This window comes from Anolis sagrei, chromosome 4, assembly GCF_037176765.1.
Source record: "Anolis sagrei isolate rAnoSag1 chromosome 4, rAnoSag1.mat, whole genome shotgun sequence".
Taxonomy (NCBI): Eukaryota; Metazoa; Chordata; class Lepidosauria; order Squamata; family Dactyloidae; genus Anolis; species Anolis sagrei.
Window position 1 is genome coordinate 27,270,065 of NC_090024.1, and position 23,118 is coordinate 27,293,182.

General features: G+C 35.9%; 1 protein-coding gene across 2 annotated transcripts in view; it reads right to left on the reverse strand.

Moving 5' to 3' along the window:
* Positions 1-824: 824 nt before the first annotated feature.
* EMC2 (ER membrane protein complex subunit 2) overlaps positions 825-23,118 on the reverse strand; it is a 44,996-nt gene continuing 22,702 nt past the window's right edge. For both annotated transcript variants that reach the window (XM_060775776.2, XM_067467331.1), the window contains 6 exons: positions 15,050-15,135; positions 14,834-14,893; positions 10,433-10,514; positions 9,874-9,984; positions 5,427-5,531; positions 825-1,555 (listed from right to left, as the gene is read on the reverse strand). In XM_060775776.2, the coding sequence (XP_060631759.1) occupies positions 1,469-1,555; positions 5,427-5,531; positions 9,874-9,984; positions 10,433-10,514; positions 14,834-14,893; positions 15,050-15,135 (531 nt within the window). In that variant the 3' untranslated portion in view covers positions 825-1,468. The remainder of the gene's footprint in view (positions 1,556-5,426; positions 5,532-9,873; positions 9,985-10,432; positions 10,515-14,833; positions 14,894-15,049; positions 15,136-23,118) is intronic.

Below are 23,118 nucleotides of genomic sequence, written 5' to 3' on the forward strand. Positions count from 1 at the left end.
TCTAAATGAACATCTAATACTAGAAGATAAAGCTTTGCTTATTCTCTCTTATGTGTTTCTATGCTAGAAACCCAGTAAACAAGATCATAACTAGAGAATGTGTGTGTGTGTGCGTCTTCACGTTGCTTGTTGGCTTATGGCAACCCCATGAATTTCATAGGGTTTTCTTAGGCAAGGAATATGCTGAGGTGTTCTACAGTAATACAACAAGACAGAACAACAAATTCATAATTAGTCTAGAAATTGACTTTCCCAGAGGATTTGAGATGCTTTTATTTAAGTAAAAGTAATAAAATATAGAACAAATTAGTTCAGAGCAAAATGAACTAATTCAGAAAAGAAACCAAATCTGGATAGCTTACTAAAAAGATGCTATGGTGTAGAATTAGTATAGCTCCCTATTAAAGAATATATTAAAGAGCCTCCTCGAAGACTGAGTAAAATACAGTCAGGTGTCCCCTGGGCAACGTTTCTTGTAAATGGCAAATCTTTCCAATCCAAAAGAACTGCTTTACAACATTTTTATTTATGCAATGCCTTTGACATGAAATAAATAAATATTATAATAGGTATTTGTTGTATATTTTCTAGTTATTTCTAACTTATGGTGACCTAAGATTGATCTATCACAGGGTTTTCTTAGAAAAATATGGTCACAGTGGGTCTGCTATTGCCTTGCTCTGAGGCTGGGAGAGTGTGACTTGCCCAAAGTCATCCAATGGGTTTCAATGACCAAGGAAGATTCAAACCCTACTTTAGTCCAATACGTAATCCACTACACCATCCTAGCTCATTATCATGTGAAAGGGAACAATAGAAGTAGAGAGATTTAAAGTGTGAATTTAATAATAGCATGAAAGTAAACATAACAACAGTTCCTTCCACACTTCAAACATTGCTTAAACTCAGTACTGATGTCCTGTTCAATCAAACTTATGGACACATGTATTTTCATATTACACAGAAGAAGGACATAACAAAGCACTGACAATTCACATTGTTAGCAATAAAGACTGAATAGAAACAGTACTAATTTAATGTCTATTTAGTACTGCTGCATCACCTTCTCTGCTCAGAAAAACGTTGTCCACCCATATGGTATTCATTTTCATACACAGGTTTCCAGCACACCTACTTACGTACTATGTAATAAATCATCCTGCTTTATCATCACTTAAGTTTATTTCTAGTATCAGGTTATGGGCTTAAGCATTCACTGCACATATAAGATCTGAAGAGACTGATGTTCAATAAAATCTGCTCCTTTTATTTATTTCAGTGGCTTTTCATCACAGTGGCAATAAATAGGGATCATATCTTTATAAAACACATTATTTATGATAGCCACTTTCACAAACCCACTATTAACACAGTTCGCAATTTAAAATTAACGTAAGTTTTAGATGACTGGAGATTAGATGCAGAGTTAGAAAAAGGAATTCTGCTTCCTGAACAGGTTTGTTATGGCTTAAGACTGGGTGATTTGCAGGGCTTCCAACATGTCTTCTACAGCTTTCAAAGAGTACTTGGTTTCTTTCTTACTGCGACCAGCATACTATGGAGAAAAAAAGATATGATCTTTTTTATTTGTTAAACATGAAATGAAACTTATGACTCTACCACCTCAATAGCCATGCAACAAACAGAGGTTTTCATATTTACTATTTTGTGAGTACATTTTTGTAATACCTGAAATCCCTGCTGGGAATAACCACGTGACTACAAGCAGGAACATCTGAGAACTTGGCCTTATATAAGGATGCAGGAGCCATTCTGGATTAGCTCCATTATACAGTAAAGTCTACTCACCTCCCAACGCTTCGGGACTAAAAAAAGTAATATCCTTCCCAATTATAACCAACAGGCACATTTTCTTTTTTATAAACTGGCTAATGGAAAGATGTACCTGAACATGGTGAGTACAAACACTTACAGAAACCACCTCAATGCTAAACACTGTATCTATCTTAATCTAGTCCGATCCTACACAAGGTGGCTGTCATAAAATCAGTGCCAAAGAGAAATGGCCATTCACAAAGCAGGCATTGTACTAAGCACATCTACGCACAATATCTATTTTACAGAAAGGGAGACTGGGGTGGCAAAAACCCCCACAAGCCACTCATTTCAAAATCTGGCTACAAGGCAGTATATAAATCACACCTTCAAACCCATACTGTTCTCTCACTATACTCAAGAACAGGCATAGGCAAACTTTGGCTCTCTCAGCTGTTTGGAACTGTGGGAGCTGAAGTCCAAAACACCCATGGAGGGCCAAAGTTTGCCCATGCCTGCTCAAGACCCACAAAAATGTACTCTTCCTTCAAAATCACCACTCTCCACAAAATGCTCCCTGCTTGCCATAACCCCTTAAACACACACATATGCAGTTCATTCACTCAGAGATAATATATACCCCATTAATCCATTATATAATATACACATATACATCCTATACATTTATCTCCAAAGTAACTTTCCTGTCTCCTTCCTTGCGGCTTTTCCAATCAATATCTACAGCTTCCAACCTTTGGCTTGCTATGGTCCCTTTTTTTAACTCTACAGATTTACCTTAATGTCACTATAAATCAGAAACAACAAAACTGTCTAAAATGCAGGGAGAATTGCAATTCAAATATCCCACCTTAACTTAAAACATCTTAAAAGCTGTCAACAATATCTCCATCATAATGTTATTTAGCACCATGTCAACTATTACTCTATATGAAGGTAAGAACCAAAGAATTATATAATGTAGGTTGAAAACTTTAAAGTATAAATGAATGCTAAAAGCAAAGCAAACACGTTAAGTTTTAAGACAGCGATACTATGTTAACTGTCAAAGGGAAACAATTCCAGTATTTGAAATAATATTATAAATAATAATAAAACTTTATTTATATACCAACCAATCTCCCCTAGGGGACTCAGAGCAGTTTCCACATATGCAAAATAATACAAAAACATACAATATAAAACAAAAACATAGGCATAAACTGTTAATACAACATATACATTAAAATTAATGTAAAACCAGTTTGGCTCTCTTCTTCATGCAAGGTAAGCTGCCAGGGGCAAAGTTTTAAATAAGGGGCCTGGACTATTTGGAACGGGCTGGGCCAAGGATAGTGCAAGGAGAAGGAAAAAAATGGGGCTGGCTGAATGCTACAGTGCAAGGATCGGTCTCAGCAATGGCCCTACTAGGGGACTGGGGCCACTCAATTCCAGGGCCAATTAAAGGACTATCAAAAAGGTCTGGGCTGGAAGAAAAGGTGCCCTCAGATGACAGCGGACTGATTGGGTAAAAGGCCAAGTCTTAACTGTTGGACCAAGGGCTTGAGACTTGAGACTAGTCATTATCGAAGGCCTGATGAAACCACCAAGTCTTCAAGTTCTTACGGAAGAAGGTGAGGGATGGGGCCAGTATTGAACAATTACATAATACAATTTCTCAAGCTGTAACATCTAATATTACATAATTCGGCAGAATACTCAAGATATGAATTTTCATGGAATATTGCCCACTTCATCAGATGCATGAAAAAAAATGTTATCCAGTTTCAAATAAATCATATTGCTATGAAGATAGGTCTGAAACTAAATGGACATATCAAAACCCAAAATAAGTCTGAGGAAGACATGCCATTATTAGCAGAAAATTCTTCATAAACACACAATTAAATCTGCTGGGTCAGACCAAAGGCCTATCCAGTTCACCATTGTGTTTCCATGGATGATGTTGTCATTAATAGCTGCTAGTCTAGAAGGTTTTGTGTCACTACCATTCACTGCAGTATGCTGTTGTGTATCAGGTACTGAAGGATGTGAAATGTAGTGCCTATTTGGACTCATATTCTGCAGACTCCCCAGAGACAACTGACTGGTTACTGTGTGATGTTGGACAAGGTAGATCAACATTAGCTTCAGGAGATTTTGTTCAATGTCATAAGCTTTTTCTTAAAAGAAAGGATCATTTGTCACATCAACACTTCACAGTTTATCTCACAAGATGGCAACCTTTAGCAGCAGAGAATATTCACGTTTAACATGTTCACTTGTCAGCTTCCAAGTTCTCAATCTATTCACTGGAGAACTTAGGTTCTCCAGTGATTTTAAATGTGGATATATAAATTCAATTGAAGACATTCAAGTATATACGGGTCAAGAAAGGTTTCATCTTTAGCCAGGAAAGATTCCTATGGAGCTTTTTTTCTATAATAGGGTGTAAACATGAGATTCTGGCCAGTTTCTAATTTTTCTAATGTAATTTTATACTCCATACTTAAATTCCCCTTGCAGTTTTGAGCTAGATATGGTATTTGTCACTTTTCTGCTAAAATACAGCTGAAGTATGCAATGCATAACAAACATATGAAGTCACAAAGACATTCTGACATTTGTTTCAAATATATTTTAGTTGTGTCAAAATGTGAACTGTTCTGGTAAGTATCAACTCAGAGACGGGCCAATTTACAATTGTTTTGATCCAATTCCAACATAACTTTACAATAGCTATGGAACCTGATCATAAACTTACAAAAATACAAATGGAATTTTCTAATTCATTCTGCTTCTTTCAGAGATTAAGCATATATGACTTTCTGAGTACTTGAGTTCATACACATTTGAGGTTTTACAGCATTAAGTATAGAAATTAGTATCAGTCTTTCTTTTAAACTTTGATGCATTTGAAAGATGCATGCATTTTATACGCAATCTTCCTTAGGCCAAATTATTACAGATTATTAAATTACTTTATACAAACTTTATACAAAAAGATCTTTTTAAAATTTTAAATCACTGCTACATTTTATCTCAGACAAAAGAGGTCAAGGAAATGAATTATCAATTTTGGTAATTAAAAATAAAACCAAAAAGACCCACTGAATAAGTCATGACCTTATATAAAAGCTACTTCATCAGCTGTAATCACTTAATTTTATATAGTCATTTTTATGATAGTAGGAGGTATGGTGCAGTTCCTGGTTTCTCTTTTTAAGTCTCTAGCTATTGCTCAGCTATTTTGTTCTGCAGGGGAGTTTTAGAAGTCGAAGAGATGATCTAAAACTTTAAAGCATCCACAGAATAAAGATCAAACCAATCATACCATAAGGAATAGTTCCCTTTATAAAAAAGCATACAACCTTTCAGGTCAAAATGTCAGGATGGAACATGGTAACAAGAATAGCAAATGATGATATTTATAGTTGAAGAAGCACCACACATATTAATGCACAAGGACTGATAGTTATTCAATAGTCCAAAGAGGAGATTTTCAAAATAATCCATGCATTACTGGATTTGCATAGGCAGAGTGTCTTTCTGACCTTGCTCAAATTCCTGGTTTTGCAACTCATATACACATTTAAAAGACAAAGCCACACAAGTTAATAGTAATGCACTACAGAATTTAGTTCCATACTCACCTGATAAGCTCTATTGATTTGATTTGCAGCCCAACTAGCATACTTCATATTGTCCTTTTTCATTTTTGCACTTGCCTTGGAATTTGAAGCAATGTGGCTGGCAGACTAGAATAGGGAGGAAAAGATAGTAATTGAATCTTGAACAATAAAAGGTTGCATTAAAAACAGAACTGTGTAAATTAAATAAGAATTCAACAACAATTTAAAAAATTAAGGATTTCATTCTGATACACAACAGCACTTAGTACATATGGTGGTGAATCAGGATTCAATGGGCATCAGCAACTAAGTCCTGCATTTCTCTGTTTTTATGCTTCACAGCTAACATCTTCTAACGCCACATGGAAAACCATTTGTGAAACTCCAGGGAATTCCTAAGTCACTTTCCAATAAAGGAGAGGGATCTGCTGTAAACCTCAAGGAATATCACAAACAGCTACTTTGGATAGCAGCCATTGCTATAGTAACAATTCGGGAACCCTGGAGGCAATATATTTAAAAACGAAGGCCTGGCTGTGCATAAAAATCACATTATTTCACTTACAAATCCTCAAATATAGGACGTTAGGACAACTTCAAAGTAAGAATTGCTGTTAACATACCCAGAGCAAGAATGATCACGTTTCTAGAACATGCTAACATTTAGACAGCACATCCTGACTGCTGATTCTATGGGAATTTTTATTTGATTTGGCAGCATGAAAGAATCTCAACCCTTGTCAACAGATAGTAAAGCATGGATCACAAACGACCTTGAGAGGAAAAGGTTTTGTCTGTAATTTCATAAAACTACAGGTCAGTATTTGATCTTCTTCCACGCCCATCAATAAAAATAGACTGTGCTTTAATCATACACATTTTTATAAATTCCAGAACACTGGTGTTTAAGAAGTGTTAACAGAAATTTGTAGCGCTATTTTAAAAGCTGCAAATCAGGATCAAAATCCCCAAAACATCTTATTTTAAAGCTTTCTTGAAATACGTAAGTTTTAAAGACAATTGTTAAACCCAACTAAAAGTAGACTGATTAAATTAATGCATCTTTCAAAACAGCTGAACCAACGTGTACATTCTACTTGGGAGTAACAACTGGATTCATCACAAAGTGTTTTAATGTGATCTTTGCAATTTACCAACTATATGAGTGTGTTTTAGCAATGGAGAACAAGTAGAACAATAAGAAGACTAGATAGCTACACCAGAACTACCTCTGTGGGAGTAATAAACCTCGGAACTTCTTTAAAACCTCAATCTAGAAAGTATCGCGCGTCCCAAAATTCCCTTAGTGTTTCTCCAATAACTGCAAAAAGGTAACACTTGTATCTCCAAAATACTCAAACCAGAACCTAGCTGGATAAATCCACTGGGAACCTGCATCTTCAAAGAGATATGGATTGAGTTATCCTTCATCTCAAATGCTTCTGGATGAGTTACACGCCTCCTGAAAGACTGTGTTCACAGCTTGGGATTACTCCTAGATCCATTTCCACAAATATCAGCCCAAACAAATGTGATGATCAGGATTGTTTACTACCAGCTTTAGCTGATACGCCAGCTGTGTCACTTGCTATAATCAGAGGAACTAAAGACAGCAGTGCATACGCTGGCAGCCTCAAGATCGGACTTCGGCAGTGTGCTTTAAATTGAGCTACCTCTGTACCAAATTGGGAAATTCCACTATTAGTTCAAAATACTGCCACCAGATTGGTCGCAGGAGCCTTCAGGAACGAGCAAATCATACCCATAGTAATGTCACTCCACTGGTTGCCAATTAGTTTCCTGGCAAAGTACAAAGTATTGGTTTTGACCTTTAAAGCCCTACATGAGTCCATGTTACCTACAGGAGCATCTTCTCCCGTACAATCCACCATAAACAATTGGGTCCTCTGGTGGACAGCTACTCCAGCCTGCCAGAATCCAACTGGTAACCATCACCCAGAGGATCTTTTAATCAGCCGCCCCAAGACTACTGAATGACTTGCCAGAAGAGCTTTGACAACTAAATCAGCTGTCGGAATTTAAGACTCAGCTAATTACTCATCTCCTCCGACAAGCCTACTCAGTCAATTTTAAGTTGTGAATTTTAATCTGCATTTCATCAGTGGATTTTAACTTGTATTTAACTGTGTACTTTGTTCTCTGTGTTTTGTTGTTGTTGTTCATTTGATCAGTCACTTCTGACTCTTCGTGACCTCATGGACCCGCCCACGGCAGTCACCACCCCCAGCTCCTTCAAGGTCAAGCTAGTCACTTTAAGGATGCCATCCATCCATCTGGCCCTTGGTCGGCCCCTCTTCCTTTTTCCTTCCATTTTCCCCAGCATAATTGTCTTCTCTAAGCTTTCCTGTCTTCTCATTATGTGGCCAAAATGCTTCATCTTTGCCCCTAATATCCTTCTCTTCAATGAGCAGTCAGGCTTTATTTCCTAAAGTATGGACTGGTTTGATCTGCACACTGTCCAAGGCACTCTCAGAACTTTCCTCCAACACCACAGTTCAAAAGCATCTATTTTCCTTCGCTCAGCCTTCCCTATGGTCCAACTCTCACATCCGTAGGTGACTACCGGGAATACCATTGCTTTTACTATGCGGATCTTTGTTGCCAGTGTGATGTCTCTACTCTTCACTATTTTATCCGTATTGGTCATTGCTCTCCTCCCAAGAAGTAAGTGTCTTCTGATTTCCTGGCTGCAGTCTGCATCTGCAGTAATCTTTGCACTTAGAAATACAAAGTATGTCACTGTCTCCATGTTTTCTCCCTCTATTTGTCAGTTATCAATCGTTCTTGTTGCCATAATCTTGGTTTTTTGATGTTTAGCTGCAACCCAGCTTTTGCACTTTTTTCTTTCACCTTGGTTAGAAGGCTCCTCAGCTCCTCCTCGCTTTTGCCCATCAAAGTGGTATCATCTGCATATCTAAGATTGTTAATGTTTCTTCCAGCAATTTTCACCCCAGCCTTGCATTCCTCAAGCCCCGCACATCGCATGATGTGTTCTGCATACAAGTTGAATAGGTTGGGTGAGAGTATACAACCCTGCTGTATGCCTTTTCCAATCTTGAACCAGTCTGTTGTTCCATGGTCAGTTCTTACTGTTGCTACTTGGTTCTTATACAGATTCCTCAGGAAAGAGGCAAGCTGATTTGGTATGCCTATACTACCAAGAACTTGCCACAATTTATTATGATCAATAAAACAGAAATAGATGTTTTTCTGAAACTCCTTGCCTTTCTCCATTATCCAGCGGATATTGGCAATTTGGTCTCTCGTTCCTCTGCCTTTTCTAAAGTGCCTTATCTCTTGTTTTAGTGATGTTATACCCTGGCTCAAGTCGTAAATAATCAAATATTGACTGACAAATGAAAAGGAAGCACTAGCAATTCAATATTAGGAAGGAAAGTTCTGATTATCTGTGCTCCACATCCCTTGCCCTGCCTCTATTCCCAATTTTTAGGGCCTTGTTTCACTATTTTCACAATAAGAGGTTACTGTGATGATATTTTAAATACATTTTTCTAAGAAACAAACCTACCATCACACAGACAAACAAAAGCATATAGGAAGAGATGAGTTACACCAAACAAAAAGACGATATCCGCCACACCACAAAAACAAGCTTTTCTTAATTCAAAACACTAGCCTACAACAACAAACCTCAATCTAAAACAATCATTCTAACCACTGCAACCTCACAACCCCTCTATTAAACACATACAACTATAACAATTAATCTATAAGCTCCATACGTTAGTTTTAATTTCTCATTTTTCTATTTTTTAAAAAATATTACTATATACTTCTAATTTTAATAACACTATTCTAAATCAATAGTAGAATTTTGTCCATCTCTGCAGTAAAATGGTAATGAATTTTTATAAAGATTTCAGTGTAGGAATACTGTACTTAAAACATAAACACACATCTATTTTGCTCTAATAAATCAAGAGTGGTGCACAAATACTACAATACTTTTTTCTCTACAACAGAGCCACAATATAAGTAAAGACAGTTATTTCTTCCCTATGTTGGGAAGTTCTGGAAGTCAGAAGAAGTCTGTTTTTTTTCCTAATAGATCATTTTTAGGTGTAATCACGCTGAAAATCTGCAAAATATCTACAATTCATTAGTAGGTATAATTATGACTTATGTTAGAAATATAATATCAATCAATCAATCACACATCATGCCAATCAAGGCTGAAAAAGCTGTCGGCAAGACATAATTAATTATAAAAACAGAGACAGGAAATAGGAATTTATTAACATTAAATAAATCTAGCACATAGCTAGAGAGAACTGGCCCAAACTAGATTCATGAAATAGATTTATTAATCTCCCCCATGAGCTTAGCAAAATTCCCCTTTTCAAAAAACCCCCTCTATTTTTTTGCCCAAAGTTCAGCATTAAATTGAATTATTTTAGGATAAAAATTAAAACACCTTCAGACTCACCATGTAAAGTCCAAACAATGCTCTCATATTTCGGTTGTTCAACTTCAATGCTTGTGAAAAGTATTTTCTTGATAATTCAAGGTTTTCAAGACCTCCTTGTGTATATTTAACCTGTTGTAAATGTATGATTGGCAAGCAAGTTTTACTTCAACATACTTTTTTATCATAACATTTTGAAAAGTTCTGAGACATTCATCATAAATCTCAAAAATGGAAACAAGTTAGGTATTTTCCCTCCCACAATGAAAATGGTACCAGACTAATACAGCTTGAATTGTTCCTTTAAAATATGTGAGATATTTGATATGCAATTCAAGCATTCCTTCCAGCCCCAAAAGAACCCTCTTGAGATACACATATTGAAAGACAAGTTCTGACTGGGAAAAGAAAACTCAGCCAGATGTACTAGGAGGAGGAAGGCTGATTCAAGTGTGGCAAAGGAACATGAGTGGCAGCTGCGGTACTATCCAGTGGGCAAATGCTGTGGACAACATAGTTTGCCAACTTGCAAGCCATGCAGGCCAACTGGTCGCTGCCCAAAATGTTCTGAAGCACTCACCTCTGCAAACTGCTGGCAATATAAGTGGTTATGAGGGTTAGTCATCATGAGCTCCTCTAAGCAAAAGGCTGCTTTTGCATAGCTGAAAAAGGAATCAAGAAAGCAGAAGTTAAAATGGAGGAAAAGAGCATGAGTTTTCTCTGATCTGATTAACTGTGTGTGTGTGTGTTTTTTTTTTTAGTTTACAAGTAAGTTCTGAGTTATGGTGACCCTAAGCTGAAGCTACCATGAATTGCTTCAGAAGTGAGCTGCCTTTGTATTCCTCAGAGGCTAAGAAAGTGTGACTTGACCAAGATCACCCAGTGGGTTTTCATGGTTGAATGGGAATTCAGAGGCCTATCTAGTCCACCACTGAGTTTTCACAAGATGGATGATCCATTCAAACTCTGGTCTCCAGTCAATAGTTCAAACTACTACACCACAGAGATCTGGTTATTTTCTTAAAATTTCAAACATTTTAGAATTTCTACACTAAAAAATGTGGGCTTGTAGGAAAGCATACATTAACATTTTACAGAAAGTGAAAAAGCAAAGTTACAAGGAACCCAGCTGTTCCGTTTCAATTTTTTGAGTATTAATATGCAAAGAGAGACTTGTAAATGGAACCACAAGCAAAATACAAGATTTTGGAAGCCACCTGGGGTTCACAATCTCACTGAAGATGAGTTTCTTAAGTCCCATTCTGCACATTATAGGAGAAGGGGGAAAAGGACTAATGAAATTGAAACCTATTCAAACCCCTCTCCCACACACACAGTTAAAACACCCCATGGAGAAAAATAACAAAACTTTAAGGTATCTTCTGGTACTTTTTAAGACTTAACAGGTTTATTTTAGCATGTAGCATGAGCTCTGGAGGATTACAATCCATGAAACCTTATGCCAAAAGAATCTGTTATTTTTATAAAGGTGTCATCTCTCGCCTCCCCTCTGTTACAGTGAAAATAGACTAACACGTCTATTCCTTTAAAAATGTGGAGAAAGAGTCAGTATGAACTAGTCTAAGCAGAGACAGCGAACACAGATTCCTGTAAATATAGCAGTTGAAAAAGGGATATATTGACTGAAAAGCTGCTGACAGATATGTCCATCTGCAGATAATTTCACAATATTTCTCAGTATGATCTCACATCCCCAACTTTCATGGTGTAGTTTGCATGGCATGCAAAAAAGCAATTGACACTTTAAGTATAATCGTGTGTGTGTGTGTATTACATGCACATGTGCACACATGTGCACCTATACACACACACACACACACACACACACACACAAATAAAAATTCATTCAGAAGACAGGCATTGATAGATGTGTGACAAATTTAACTCCAAATTGTAACAGAAAAGGCTTTGTCCAACAAAACACTTACTTTAAGCTTCCATATCTGAACCATTCACTGCATCATTCATAAAAGATCAAAACAAAGCCTCTACTCTTTCACAATGCATCTGAAAACTTCCTCAGCAACAATGTCTTCCTGTGTCTCTATTTTCCAATGTACCAACTTAAAACATTTAGGTAATTTTAAAAAAATAAATAAATTATATTTGTGGAAGCCCCCTCAACTACTCTCCATATTGTTCCAGAGGGGATCTAATTTTTTTTTTAGAGGAGATCTAATGTCTTGGGGATACAAGTCCCAGCTATCTTGCATTATTGCTGGACTTAGTGGCTATACAGAAGAAGTATCTGCATAGGAAAAATCAATAAATGAGGAAGAGTGAAATCACTCTTCTGCAAGTCACACAGATAACTACTTGCATTAGTATTATGGTGTTGGGAATTAGATTGGAAAACCCATATAGTTCACTTCTGTTGAATTGGCTTTTAGTTTCACTGCAGATAATGAACCCTTGAATGTGTTTAAAATGATTATATATGTTGTATATTTATATGTTGTTATTCCCCACTTCAATCCACGGGGAGAAGTGGGTAAAAAAGTACTTTCTCATCATCTTTATCATCATCTCAGACAGAAGCCATTTCAAATCTGATGTCTCACTAATACTTTATAGCAGAATGTTCATCAGTGAGTAGGGCCAACTATATTAGCTGATGTTCACTACAGTCCAAAATATAAAGAAAGCACCAGTTCAAGGAAGGCTGAGGATGAACAATTAAATCTCCACATGCAAAAATTAGTGGTTCTAATTTTAACACTCCTTTTCAAAATGACATTTTAATGGACAACAAAACTGTACTACTTTAATTTGAATTTTTAATCATTATACCGTATTACTGACTGAATCTCTAACATTAGAAATCTAGCACGGGTCATTCAAATTCTCAGTAGAGAATGTAAAAAGAAACATGGATATTATTCCGAAGCAGTCTAGTATAACTCCAGAAAAAGTAAGTGATTATTCCCTATAGAAAATAGGATTGGGATCTATCTATGTGTCTATTATTAAATACATTTTCTTTTTAAAATATTTATGTTTTTCAAATAGGTGATTCAGTTAGCATTCAATTCATCAAAAAAAACAACTATTTAGCTACATGTTGATTATATTCAACCTTATGTTCAATTACATTTTTGTCTACTTTCTACAAGACTAAATGAGTGGTTTTTAAATATGGTTACACTGTATGTAAACTTTAGTACCATCTCAGATAATTGATGCTAAAGAGCATAGATCTGCAGAAAGAACTTGCATTGTTTGAACTTTGATAAATGTTTTTTTTTTCATAATCATAAAAGTAATTATCACCATTAGAAAAGATCCATACGGAAAATATTACTTAAGCACACAAAGTATTTATGGAAGAATGGAAAGATTTTCAATGTTCTTAGAATTGACTAAAGATAATATAGTATCTTCCTAGTAAACAAAGTAAATGCCTCTTCTTTAACTTAGCACAGGAAATAAAATTCACACACACACTGAGAGAGCTAAATTTATTTTAAACAACTACAGCAGACATGGCACTATCCAAATGATGATTAACAAATCTTACAACTCCCAGTGAGTCTAATACGAATTTGGACTAAGACTACACTCAGTTCTTGGGGCCTAGAAATAAATATACAGATACACTGCCACCTCTTTCATTTAATGGCCTATTGGCGAGATAAACTCATCTTGTCATGATGGAAACCATAACAATTTAAACCCCTTACCTAGATATTCAAGGAATGTCTTATTTCCCTCAAGACAAACATTTGCAGTTAATTCATTTTCTACACACGTGCATACTGATAAGTCAGTATAACTACTAATGAATATATTTTGCAGCTAAATAGCTCCTTTATACTATTAAAAATAAAATTCAAAAGCTTTTCTCTGAAAATCTGGAAGGTGAAATTAGTTAAGATTTATTTATTTCCTTCATTTCTATCCCGCCTTTCTCGACCTGAGAGGGGACTCAAGAAGGCTTACAAATCTGGCAAAAATTCAACGCAGCACAGGTAAACAATAAAACACATCTCGTAAAACAATCTAAGCATAATTATCCTTTAAAAAATAATTGACCAATGCGATATTTTTATTATTCTTTCTCTGTGACATCTCCCTCTCGCCTCTCCTTTTTGTGGTACCCAATGGAAATGGGTACCTTCTCCTAAGATACTCGTTATTTTCTTGTTCTCTGAAAGGACAGGAAGGAAGAAAGGAAGCAAGAAAACTAGTACGATTTAGGTCTGGCTCAAAAAACAAAGGTGGTGGCAGGGTGGGGAAAGAAACCTGCAAAAATCTGCCTTGAAATAAAGATTACAATTAATACCATGATATTAGAAAACTTGAACCAAAGCTTTTGAGCTAATCCACTCACACTGGGATTTCCTCTTGTCACTAAAGCAATAAAAAGCTGACAAAAACATTAAATATACAATAAGAAAATTCCTACAACACTCAGCATTCTTGACTGAATGCAGTCTTTTGCCCTGGAGACCATACAGCCTCATTGAAAAGGCTTTTTTCCTTTACTATTTTTTTAATATATACTCTAAATTGCGTCTTTAATATACCTCCTCACAGAAGAAAACTCCCATACTTCAAATGCAGTTCACAGATGGCGTTTCTTAATTCTGGAATATTTGTAATTGCAATCTAGCAAAATAAACTAGATGTTTGTTCAAAATATTTGTTCAAAATATGTCTGCTTAAAGGAACTTTGCAAAACAGAGTGAAATGTATTTCTACAAGCAATCTAGAAATAAAAGTTGACTCTCTTAAATTTATATATATATATATATATATATGTATGTATGTATGTATGTATGAGAGAGAATGGATCTGGCAACTACAATGAAATAGTTATATATTGCTTGTTTCACTGAAGTAAAATAGGCTTTCTCCAACAAATACTTTAAGAAAACAGTCCCAAGGGTCTCTTTTTCACATGTAAAAACCACACAAATCCCCACCATCCTTTGTAAAATGTGTTCCATAAATAACGTACTCATGTTCATTGATGTAAAGTTCTGCAAGTTCATGCCAGGCTTCTTGGTCACCAACAAATCTATCCAAAGAAAAGGAGGGGATAAGCCTTTTTTATTTTAAAAGAAAGATTCTGTAAAATGAACAGCAAAGAAATACATCAAATGTAAATTCCATTTTAATTAAAAAGATTTATTAGAAGTAAAAAACACAATATGCATTCTTATAAAACACTCACTGTTCCAGATACTCGTTCAGCTCTCGGATGGCTTCAGCATTTTTCCCTTGGGCTTTTCGAATGGCAATTTTGCGCTTTCTTGCCGCCTGAGGGTTGAAATTAACAGAGGATTATGTGCACATAATTCCCTGGCTATTTGTGAAAAAGGCATTTTGACTGTGTAAATTATTATCTCAGTGCCAGAACAATTCTACTGCTGAGCAACTACTCAGCTGGAGTTTATAAATATACTCTCTGATAGCCTGCTGAGTGATTTAAAAACTCTTTAAGCTATCACATTACTTTTTACTTTTTATGTGCAAACTGTATGCATCATTTCATCCAAATAAGTGGCTGTCCAGATTCTGATAATTACAAAGCAGTGGGGATCCCAATCTTCATCTAGTCCAGCATCTACCAGTGTGGCATTCATATGCACTCCCCTCTTTCTCTCTCGCAGTCTACCAGTCATTGGAGTTTTGGAAAGTCAGATATATCCCATGTTGTTTGCATTAAGGAAAACTTTTAAGAGAATTATTACATGACTCTCAAATTAGAAATCCGTTTTTTAAAAGCAGACTTTTCCAAGTGTCGCACTGACCATACAAAAAAGATGGGCATAAGCTGCACAAATGACTCCTGGCAGTTTAATAAGCTTTACGAAAAATCGGGTTAAACAGTAAGTTGTCTGGCATCAGGTTCCGCTGAATTAACAAAGCCATAATAAGAAAATAAATTAAAATATATACCCTAGGAACTTTAGTTTGAGAGTACAAGCACTAGCCAAATTTACCAAGCCAAATGATCCTGCTTATAAAACCCATACAAACAAACAAATTGCATTTTGCAGCCACAGAACAGATAGTTCATCACCATGACAGAGACTCTTTCTTTCCACCTCTGAATGCTATTCCTTCAGAAACACACAAGGAGGGCCTCCTCAAATGGTTTGGAATTAGAATTTCCAGCGGCTGCTGCTCTATTTGTAAACCACCGTATTCCCACACAACAGACGCTATTCACAGTCCTAAGCCTCTAACTAAGGGAAACATTATATCCTTTTCTAGAGCACATGTATCAACTGATCGTTATCTGGTGCTAACCCCAACCCGACATTCGATCGGAGAACTACAAAGCTGGTGGAGAGCGAGCAATACCTAATTCTAAGGTCACCTGTATCAAGCAGTGCGTGGAATTCCTTGCTCTACAAGCAACTTTAATGAATTCTAGAAATCTGAAATGTCCATTAGCTATTCAAAAAACATTTTAAACATATATTTTAAAAAAATTATGGACCTCTGAGAAATTTGTGAAATGACGCTACTGCTAACTATAAAAAATGAACACTGCTTCCAAGTTTCATTTGATGTATTTTAACTCACAGTGTCAGTTCCCAAGTTTAATACTAAAACCAACAACAACCAAGTTCAATATATCTAAAATTCTTAATTTGGTAAAACAGAACTGATATAATCAAGAAACTTCACTGGATTTCCTTAACTGGCTACCACATTACTCTGCCTGACTCCCCAACCTGTTTCCATCATTAGATTTTTAAAAGCTAGATTTAGTTATCTACTAAACTTAGCAAAAGCACAAGAATCTGCATCAGAGAACTGAATATATACTGCTCAATGATCACATACCATCTTTCCTTCCAGCACTGAATGGAAATATTCATGCCCCTTACTGGAAGCCAAAGCTGTCTATGAACAACATTGTGCTTCCTTCTCACCTCTCTTTTTTCTTATATAGTACTGTTCAGGACAAACTGTTTGCTTTTTTAAAAAACTGTCACCACCAAGATTACTTTTTCTCTAGACCAATCTGAAGCAATACATACTGTGATTCTGTTCTGGTCCAATTTGGTTTTGAAATTGGCAGAGACAGCTGCACGATACTTTAAAATACTGATTGACAGATTTAGATAGTCAAAGCCACACGATACACTGATTTTCTATGGGAAAAGCAAATCACCATGCTGGAAAAATTCTAAGTGGTATAAACACACGAATTCCACTGAAAATACATGGTTAAGTAAGCATTGTACTATCCCCATAGTTGTAAGGAAATACATACTACTGTTACTATACTATACTATAAACACATTGAAGTTAAACTATCTGAGTGGGAAATAATTTCGGACTCAGTCTTCAACTAGCATTTCAAACTACAAGTTTAATACTCGAACTACAATCTTTTCTACATCATGGTGAGTTTCAGAAGAAACTAAAATAGAAAGATCATAATGTGATAACTACACCCTTTTCAAGCTAAGCGTAAAATACAAAACCCAAGATTCTCACTCATTTTTGCAATTATTATTATTCTTCACTTCACTTGTAAACCACTTTTCTCATCCCAGCGGGGGGACTAAAATTGGTTTCCAACATTACTATGACAAAATGTAATGTCTCACAAACAGAAATCTAACATAACAATAATAATATACAATTATAAATTAAATAATAAACATGTAAATATTGTGGGAACAAATCTGTCATGAAATCATATTAAGATAAAGTTTTAATTCTTCTGGTTTTATGAAACAATCTCTTTCAGTATGGGGATGTAAGAAGTGTATGTATGTAGTTAAAATTAGTCATAAAATTATCCAAGATGAAAGCTTGCTTGTTCATAGTACAACTGATTGATAGAACAATAGGTAAGAAGTCCTCTTCTCTTAAATGCACAAGAAATATACTATACACAGGGTAGTAATAATGCCTAAAAGTGTTTGGAATTCTTTTTAAACAAGAGATTCTTGAGAACTAGCTTGACATACAAGAGGGATTTTCCCCTTTTCATTGAAAAAGTATTTCAGGTCTTGGTCAAAATGTGTCTGCAATCAGATACGTTTTGCTTGACCATGCAGAACTGGTGACATGGAATTTTCCCCCTATCCATTTCCCAGCATTCAGAACAAAACTCTATAGAGATTACTAGCTGGCCCTGTAAAGCCATCATTCTTAATGGAAAGATATAGGTCATCTTAAAGAAACACTTACGTTATAATCAGTATCAAATGAGCCAAAGTACTTTAGCATGGACCAATTTCTTTATTAAACAATGAATTGTTCCAAGCTATACCTTTTAAATGGGCTAGTAATCCTCAATTTGGCTCAAGAACTAATCCTCCATTTGTCATGGTTTTTTTAAAAAAATAAAATAAAATTAGCACTAAGTAGACTCAAAGTGGATTTGAGCATGTGTCAACTTCTGAATTTCATTAGTAAGAGACACTGATACATTGCTTGGAGGGGAAGAATACTTAGTAGGAGACAAATTTTCCGAAGTTATGAGTCTTGTCAGTAAAAATAAAACCTCCAGTACTTTAGAACCAGTTTTCACAAGATTAAGAAGCTCTCTTGAAGTATTTTTTTAAACTAATAAAATGATGGTTTTTGGTGAAGATCATTGGTCCCCTGTACCATTATGCCACGATTCAGTAGTCACAGTGGGTTATGAAATCAAGAGAAAGGATTCCAGTTTACCAAACCATCAGCACACATCAGGCTTCACTGCATTTATGGTTGTAGTCTTCCTGCCTGCCTATCATTATATTTTATAGGAAAAATGGGATTTGGAGATTGCCTGTGGAAAAGATTCTCACAACTCTCTCCTGTTTTGTCAAATTTCAATCCCATTAATTCAATTTCTGACACTGTAACTGAAACTGAACTACAGGATATGTCTGTAATTGTAAAATGACCTACATCAAATGAAGGGGTGCACATAGATGCACATTACTGAAGTAAAGCACTGGACTAAATTTTTGAAATTTTGTTTTAGTTACACACATATATGACCACTTCTTCATTACAGAAATAGACTGCCCTTGATTCTAGGCAGCTACAGATTTGATATCAGATGATAAATGAAATTTCAAAAAGTCATCACAAAGCTCATGCGCAATTCATGCACAAATTTTCTTCTATTACAAAATCAGCACTTATTAAGCCCCAAAGTCCTGAAATGATGACAGCAAGATGATTATTTCTTTTCAAAGCAACTTCAGACTGACTGAAGAGGTAGAATGATTGTGGTTCCTGATTCTGAAGTCCATAAGGACAAATGCAAGCCTAATTTCCTCTCATGCACTCTGTTTTTTATGATATGATTCTCTTTCATAACTGATTTTCATCTGTTTTCTTCCATTATACGGAATTATTTTTTGGAGAAGGCTTTAAACGCAAGTGAAGATATAAAGTACAAATCTATAAGGCACACATCAAGAGCTTGGAGAAAGAGATGAATTCCTGACCAAGGATTCAACTGCTGAGGCTAATGGACTATAACAGAATCTGGCCACGCATGAGACACATTGCTCAGAATTGCTTTTCACTTCACATCAAGGCTATATTACATAGTATATGGACTATGATTTTTACATGCCCCATTTTTAATTTAGGGTTTCAAGTATTCCTTTTCATACGATTTTTCAAAAAATGAATCTACTTTAACATCTCTTTTGCCCATTAAAATGTTTCTCCCATCCACATTTCACAGCTTCAGCGTGTAACAATGACTGGCACTAAGATGCACTTTTCTATTACATAAGCGAAAATTTACAACTCTCGGTACACTAATGGAAAAAGCTGTTGGATATTAAACTTGTTTTTAATCCTTATGCAGCCCCTATCTTTCCTGTTTGAAACTGTCAGCTCCTGCAATGCGTGATTTTTACATGACTTACGTGAACAAAAGTCTATGTCTCACTTGCCAAACAAGAGAAAATGTTTAATATATCTAAGCAACTCCATGTGTCAGCACACCAGAAGAGACTGCTTTAAGCTCAAGTTAGTGCCAAGACAAACTCAGCAATAGTTTCAGTTTTAAACCATGAAGCATTTATTTTCCTACAGCAGCCATATGTGCACATGGAAATAATTAACAAGTAGATGACATATAAACAACTCCAATACCTGACAATTTATCAAAACTTTCTATTTAAACTTCATTCTTTAACTCAGAAAAACCAAAATAGCCACACTTCTTGCAGAAAAGGCATTTGCTCAACTTGCACAGTTTTTAAGAATTGTAAAAAAAATGGTTTTGGTAGTTCATCACATAGTGGCACTCTTTTGAGTATTACTGTCTGGCAAATTTGAGATGCTTGTTCACAATGATGTGAATTGCCAAGATGAGGAACTGGGCTAATTTGTAAGAAAAAAATGCAAAAATACAAAGGTCAGGGGCATCCTTCATATTCTTAAAATATGTTTAAAAGCATAAATCCTTAGTATCACTTTGACATTGCATTCTCTGTTACATTTTGCCTTGTTGGCGGAGAAAGATCACATGTGAGGGAGGCAGAGAGGGAAAAGCTCAATCTACATATGAGTAGACTTTATGTTTCTGGGCCATTCCAATAGTATGCTTCCTAATCGAACTAACTGTAAAGCTGAGAAAATCAGCTTGATCCATTTGATATAAATCAGTTTTGTGATCAACTAGGTATTTCACAGCAAAGCAAAAAGTAAATGTTAATCCAAAGTAACAACGGGACACCCTGTTACATAGAAGACAGCTGAAAAGAAATAAACATAATCTGAAGCTGAGTGGGTGAGCATTTCATATCATATCCACTTTGTCATTATTTAGAGGAAACTAAAATAGGAGGAGAGAACTATATTTCAAATTCTGCGGTAGAGAATGCACAGTTCTGGAGAGGTTGAAAAAGCTTGTATTTCTAAATCTCCTATTCCAATCTAATAACTACACATAATAAAGAAGACTTTCAATGGCAAGCATTTTAAGGAGGCACTTCACAAATACTCCTATGAAGTTTCTGTCAGTGGTTTTAATGCCATGTGTAAATTCCTGCATGCTGTCAGGGACTATAGCAAGGGCTCTCCTGAAATAATATGCTAAGCATTCAATTCCCTCTCAGGGCCACAACGGACCAGTGATACAGAAAAAACTTTCCTCTTGAAGATATTAAGGCAAAGGTCTTTCTCTATAACGTATTTTTTTCTTTTTAAAGAATAATGTAGGAATGAACCTGGACTGTGGCACAGGCTTAACCATTCCAACTATATGATAAAATAAAACAATGCAATGATTGTGGCCCTTTCCAACCACATCTTCCTTAAAATCCTGCATAGCTAAGGAAAAAGAAAGAAAGTCCTATTTCAGCCCCAGGGGGACAAGTGATCCTCATAGCACCAGTCTCCATAACTTCTGTCAGGAAGCATGAAACCTGCACAAAAGTTGTATGGGCAATATGTTATCATGTGGAAAACTTCAAGACAAAAAATAGCTCCATGCCATCTACATCCACCCAAGTCAACAAGCCTTTATGTTCAAAATTTCTTGAACATGTTCCACCTCTAGGGAAAACACACTGGCTTCCTCCCAACCTAGTAACAGGATGGATCAGAAATTCATAGAATCACAGAGTTGGAAGACACCACAAGAGCTATCTAATCCAACCCACTGACATGCAGGAAAATTGTGAGCATCTTCCTCCCTCTCTGTTGCTATAGTCTTCACTGTAATTTTGCCTGTTTTAAACAAAATAGCCTCACATGTAACTGTTGTGTGAATACAACCAGTACCAGTATGCCATGTCTCCTTCATATATCATTTATTTTGTGCCAGATACGGGCAACAATGTGTTCCCCAAACCTTGTGGCTGACATCTGTTGCATCTTGCATTTTTCACCTTCTCCTGAAATTACTTGACTCTCATTAACTAAGATACAGGATTTGACTATAAGCTGTACCTGAAGGAAGTTGGGACATGTGATTTTTGAGGCTGAAGTAAAAACTAGACTAGGCACATAGTTGTAGTGTAGCTGACACCCAGTCCTGTTTATTAAAAAGCCATAATCCATCAGCCATTCAACATCCACTGATGTCTTGGAAAGTTGATCAGATCAGAATAGTATCCAAGTAACGGTGAATATGAATATTTACAGGGATATCACTCATTTCACAGTGATCTTTGTAAAAATTCTTGAAGATGATATTATGCCAAAGGTGAACCACTTCTAGTAACTTGTTAACATCCTGATTCAGCTTTAAAATTACCCTGAAAGATCCCAGACAAGATTTCCTGTGCCATGAGAGATAATATGAAGGAGGCTTGAATGCCAAGTAGATGACTTATGAGTCTTTCAAAACTGGCGCTTGCCATTCCAAATATCCCAGCCTTATTAGAAAGGAAGAGGACTATGGTGTACTTGAACTTAACCCAGGTTAACTATGATCAAAAGAAGAGGAAATAAGAGTAGGTTTACAGGAATTGCTCTTCTAGAAGGAGCCAAGAGCAAATCCACTCATATGATATCCAGCCTGTCTGAGTTAAAGACAGAAAATGCTGTTGTATGATTATTGAGTTTCAGATTGTTTATTTCCAAAAATGACTCCAAACATCTACTTAAAGTTGTTATTCTTCCCTTGGAATTAAATGGACATGTGAAAGTGAAGAGGGGGTGCATGGAAGAGTGGTAATATTCACACACTAATGACACTGTGACACCAATTGTAAGGTGATTCCTCCGAGGTGTCTAGAAGGACTGCAGCAGAGAATTTTAGACAAAAATAGAAAACAACACATGAATCTGCAGGGAAAACTTTCTTTAACGTATCATGGTAACATGATAGTGAACAATAGTCAATGAACAAATTCTACCAAAAGTTACTATAGAGTTTAATTGGAGGGTCTACCCTATAGAATTTGGTAGGTCTGACATCACAACTCTATGGCAACATCTGGCAGAGGCAGAACATTTCTAGTGATGACAAATTGTCCAATGGAAGTAGGTGAAACCATATGTAATTGTACCATAACACACTGTACTGTATTTTATTCAACTGCACTGATCTTTCTAGGAATTGAAAGACTCAGTGGTTCTGATGAATATTTTGAAGAACTGGAAGTTCTTGAAACTAGTGATGGGCAGATCTGTAGAACTAGATTTTGCTTAATTTTCCCAAAAGTACATTCAGTCCATCCTCCTTGGACTGATATTTACTTTTAGTCCATATCCACATAAACTTTTTTTCAAGAATTTTTTCAAAAGTTGCTTTTTTTGTAAATATTCTTAGAATGCATTTTATGGGAATGTTGCAAAACACACATA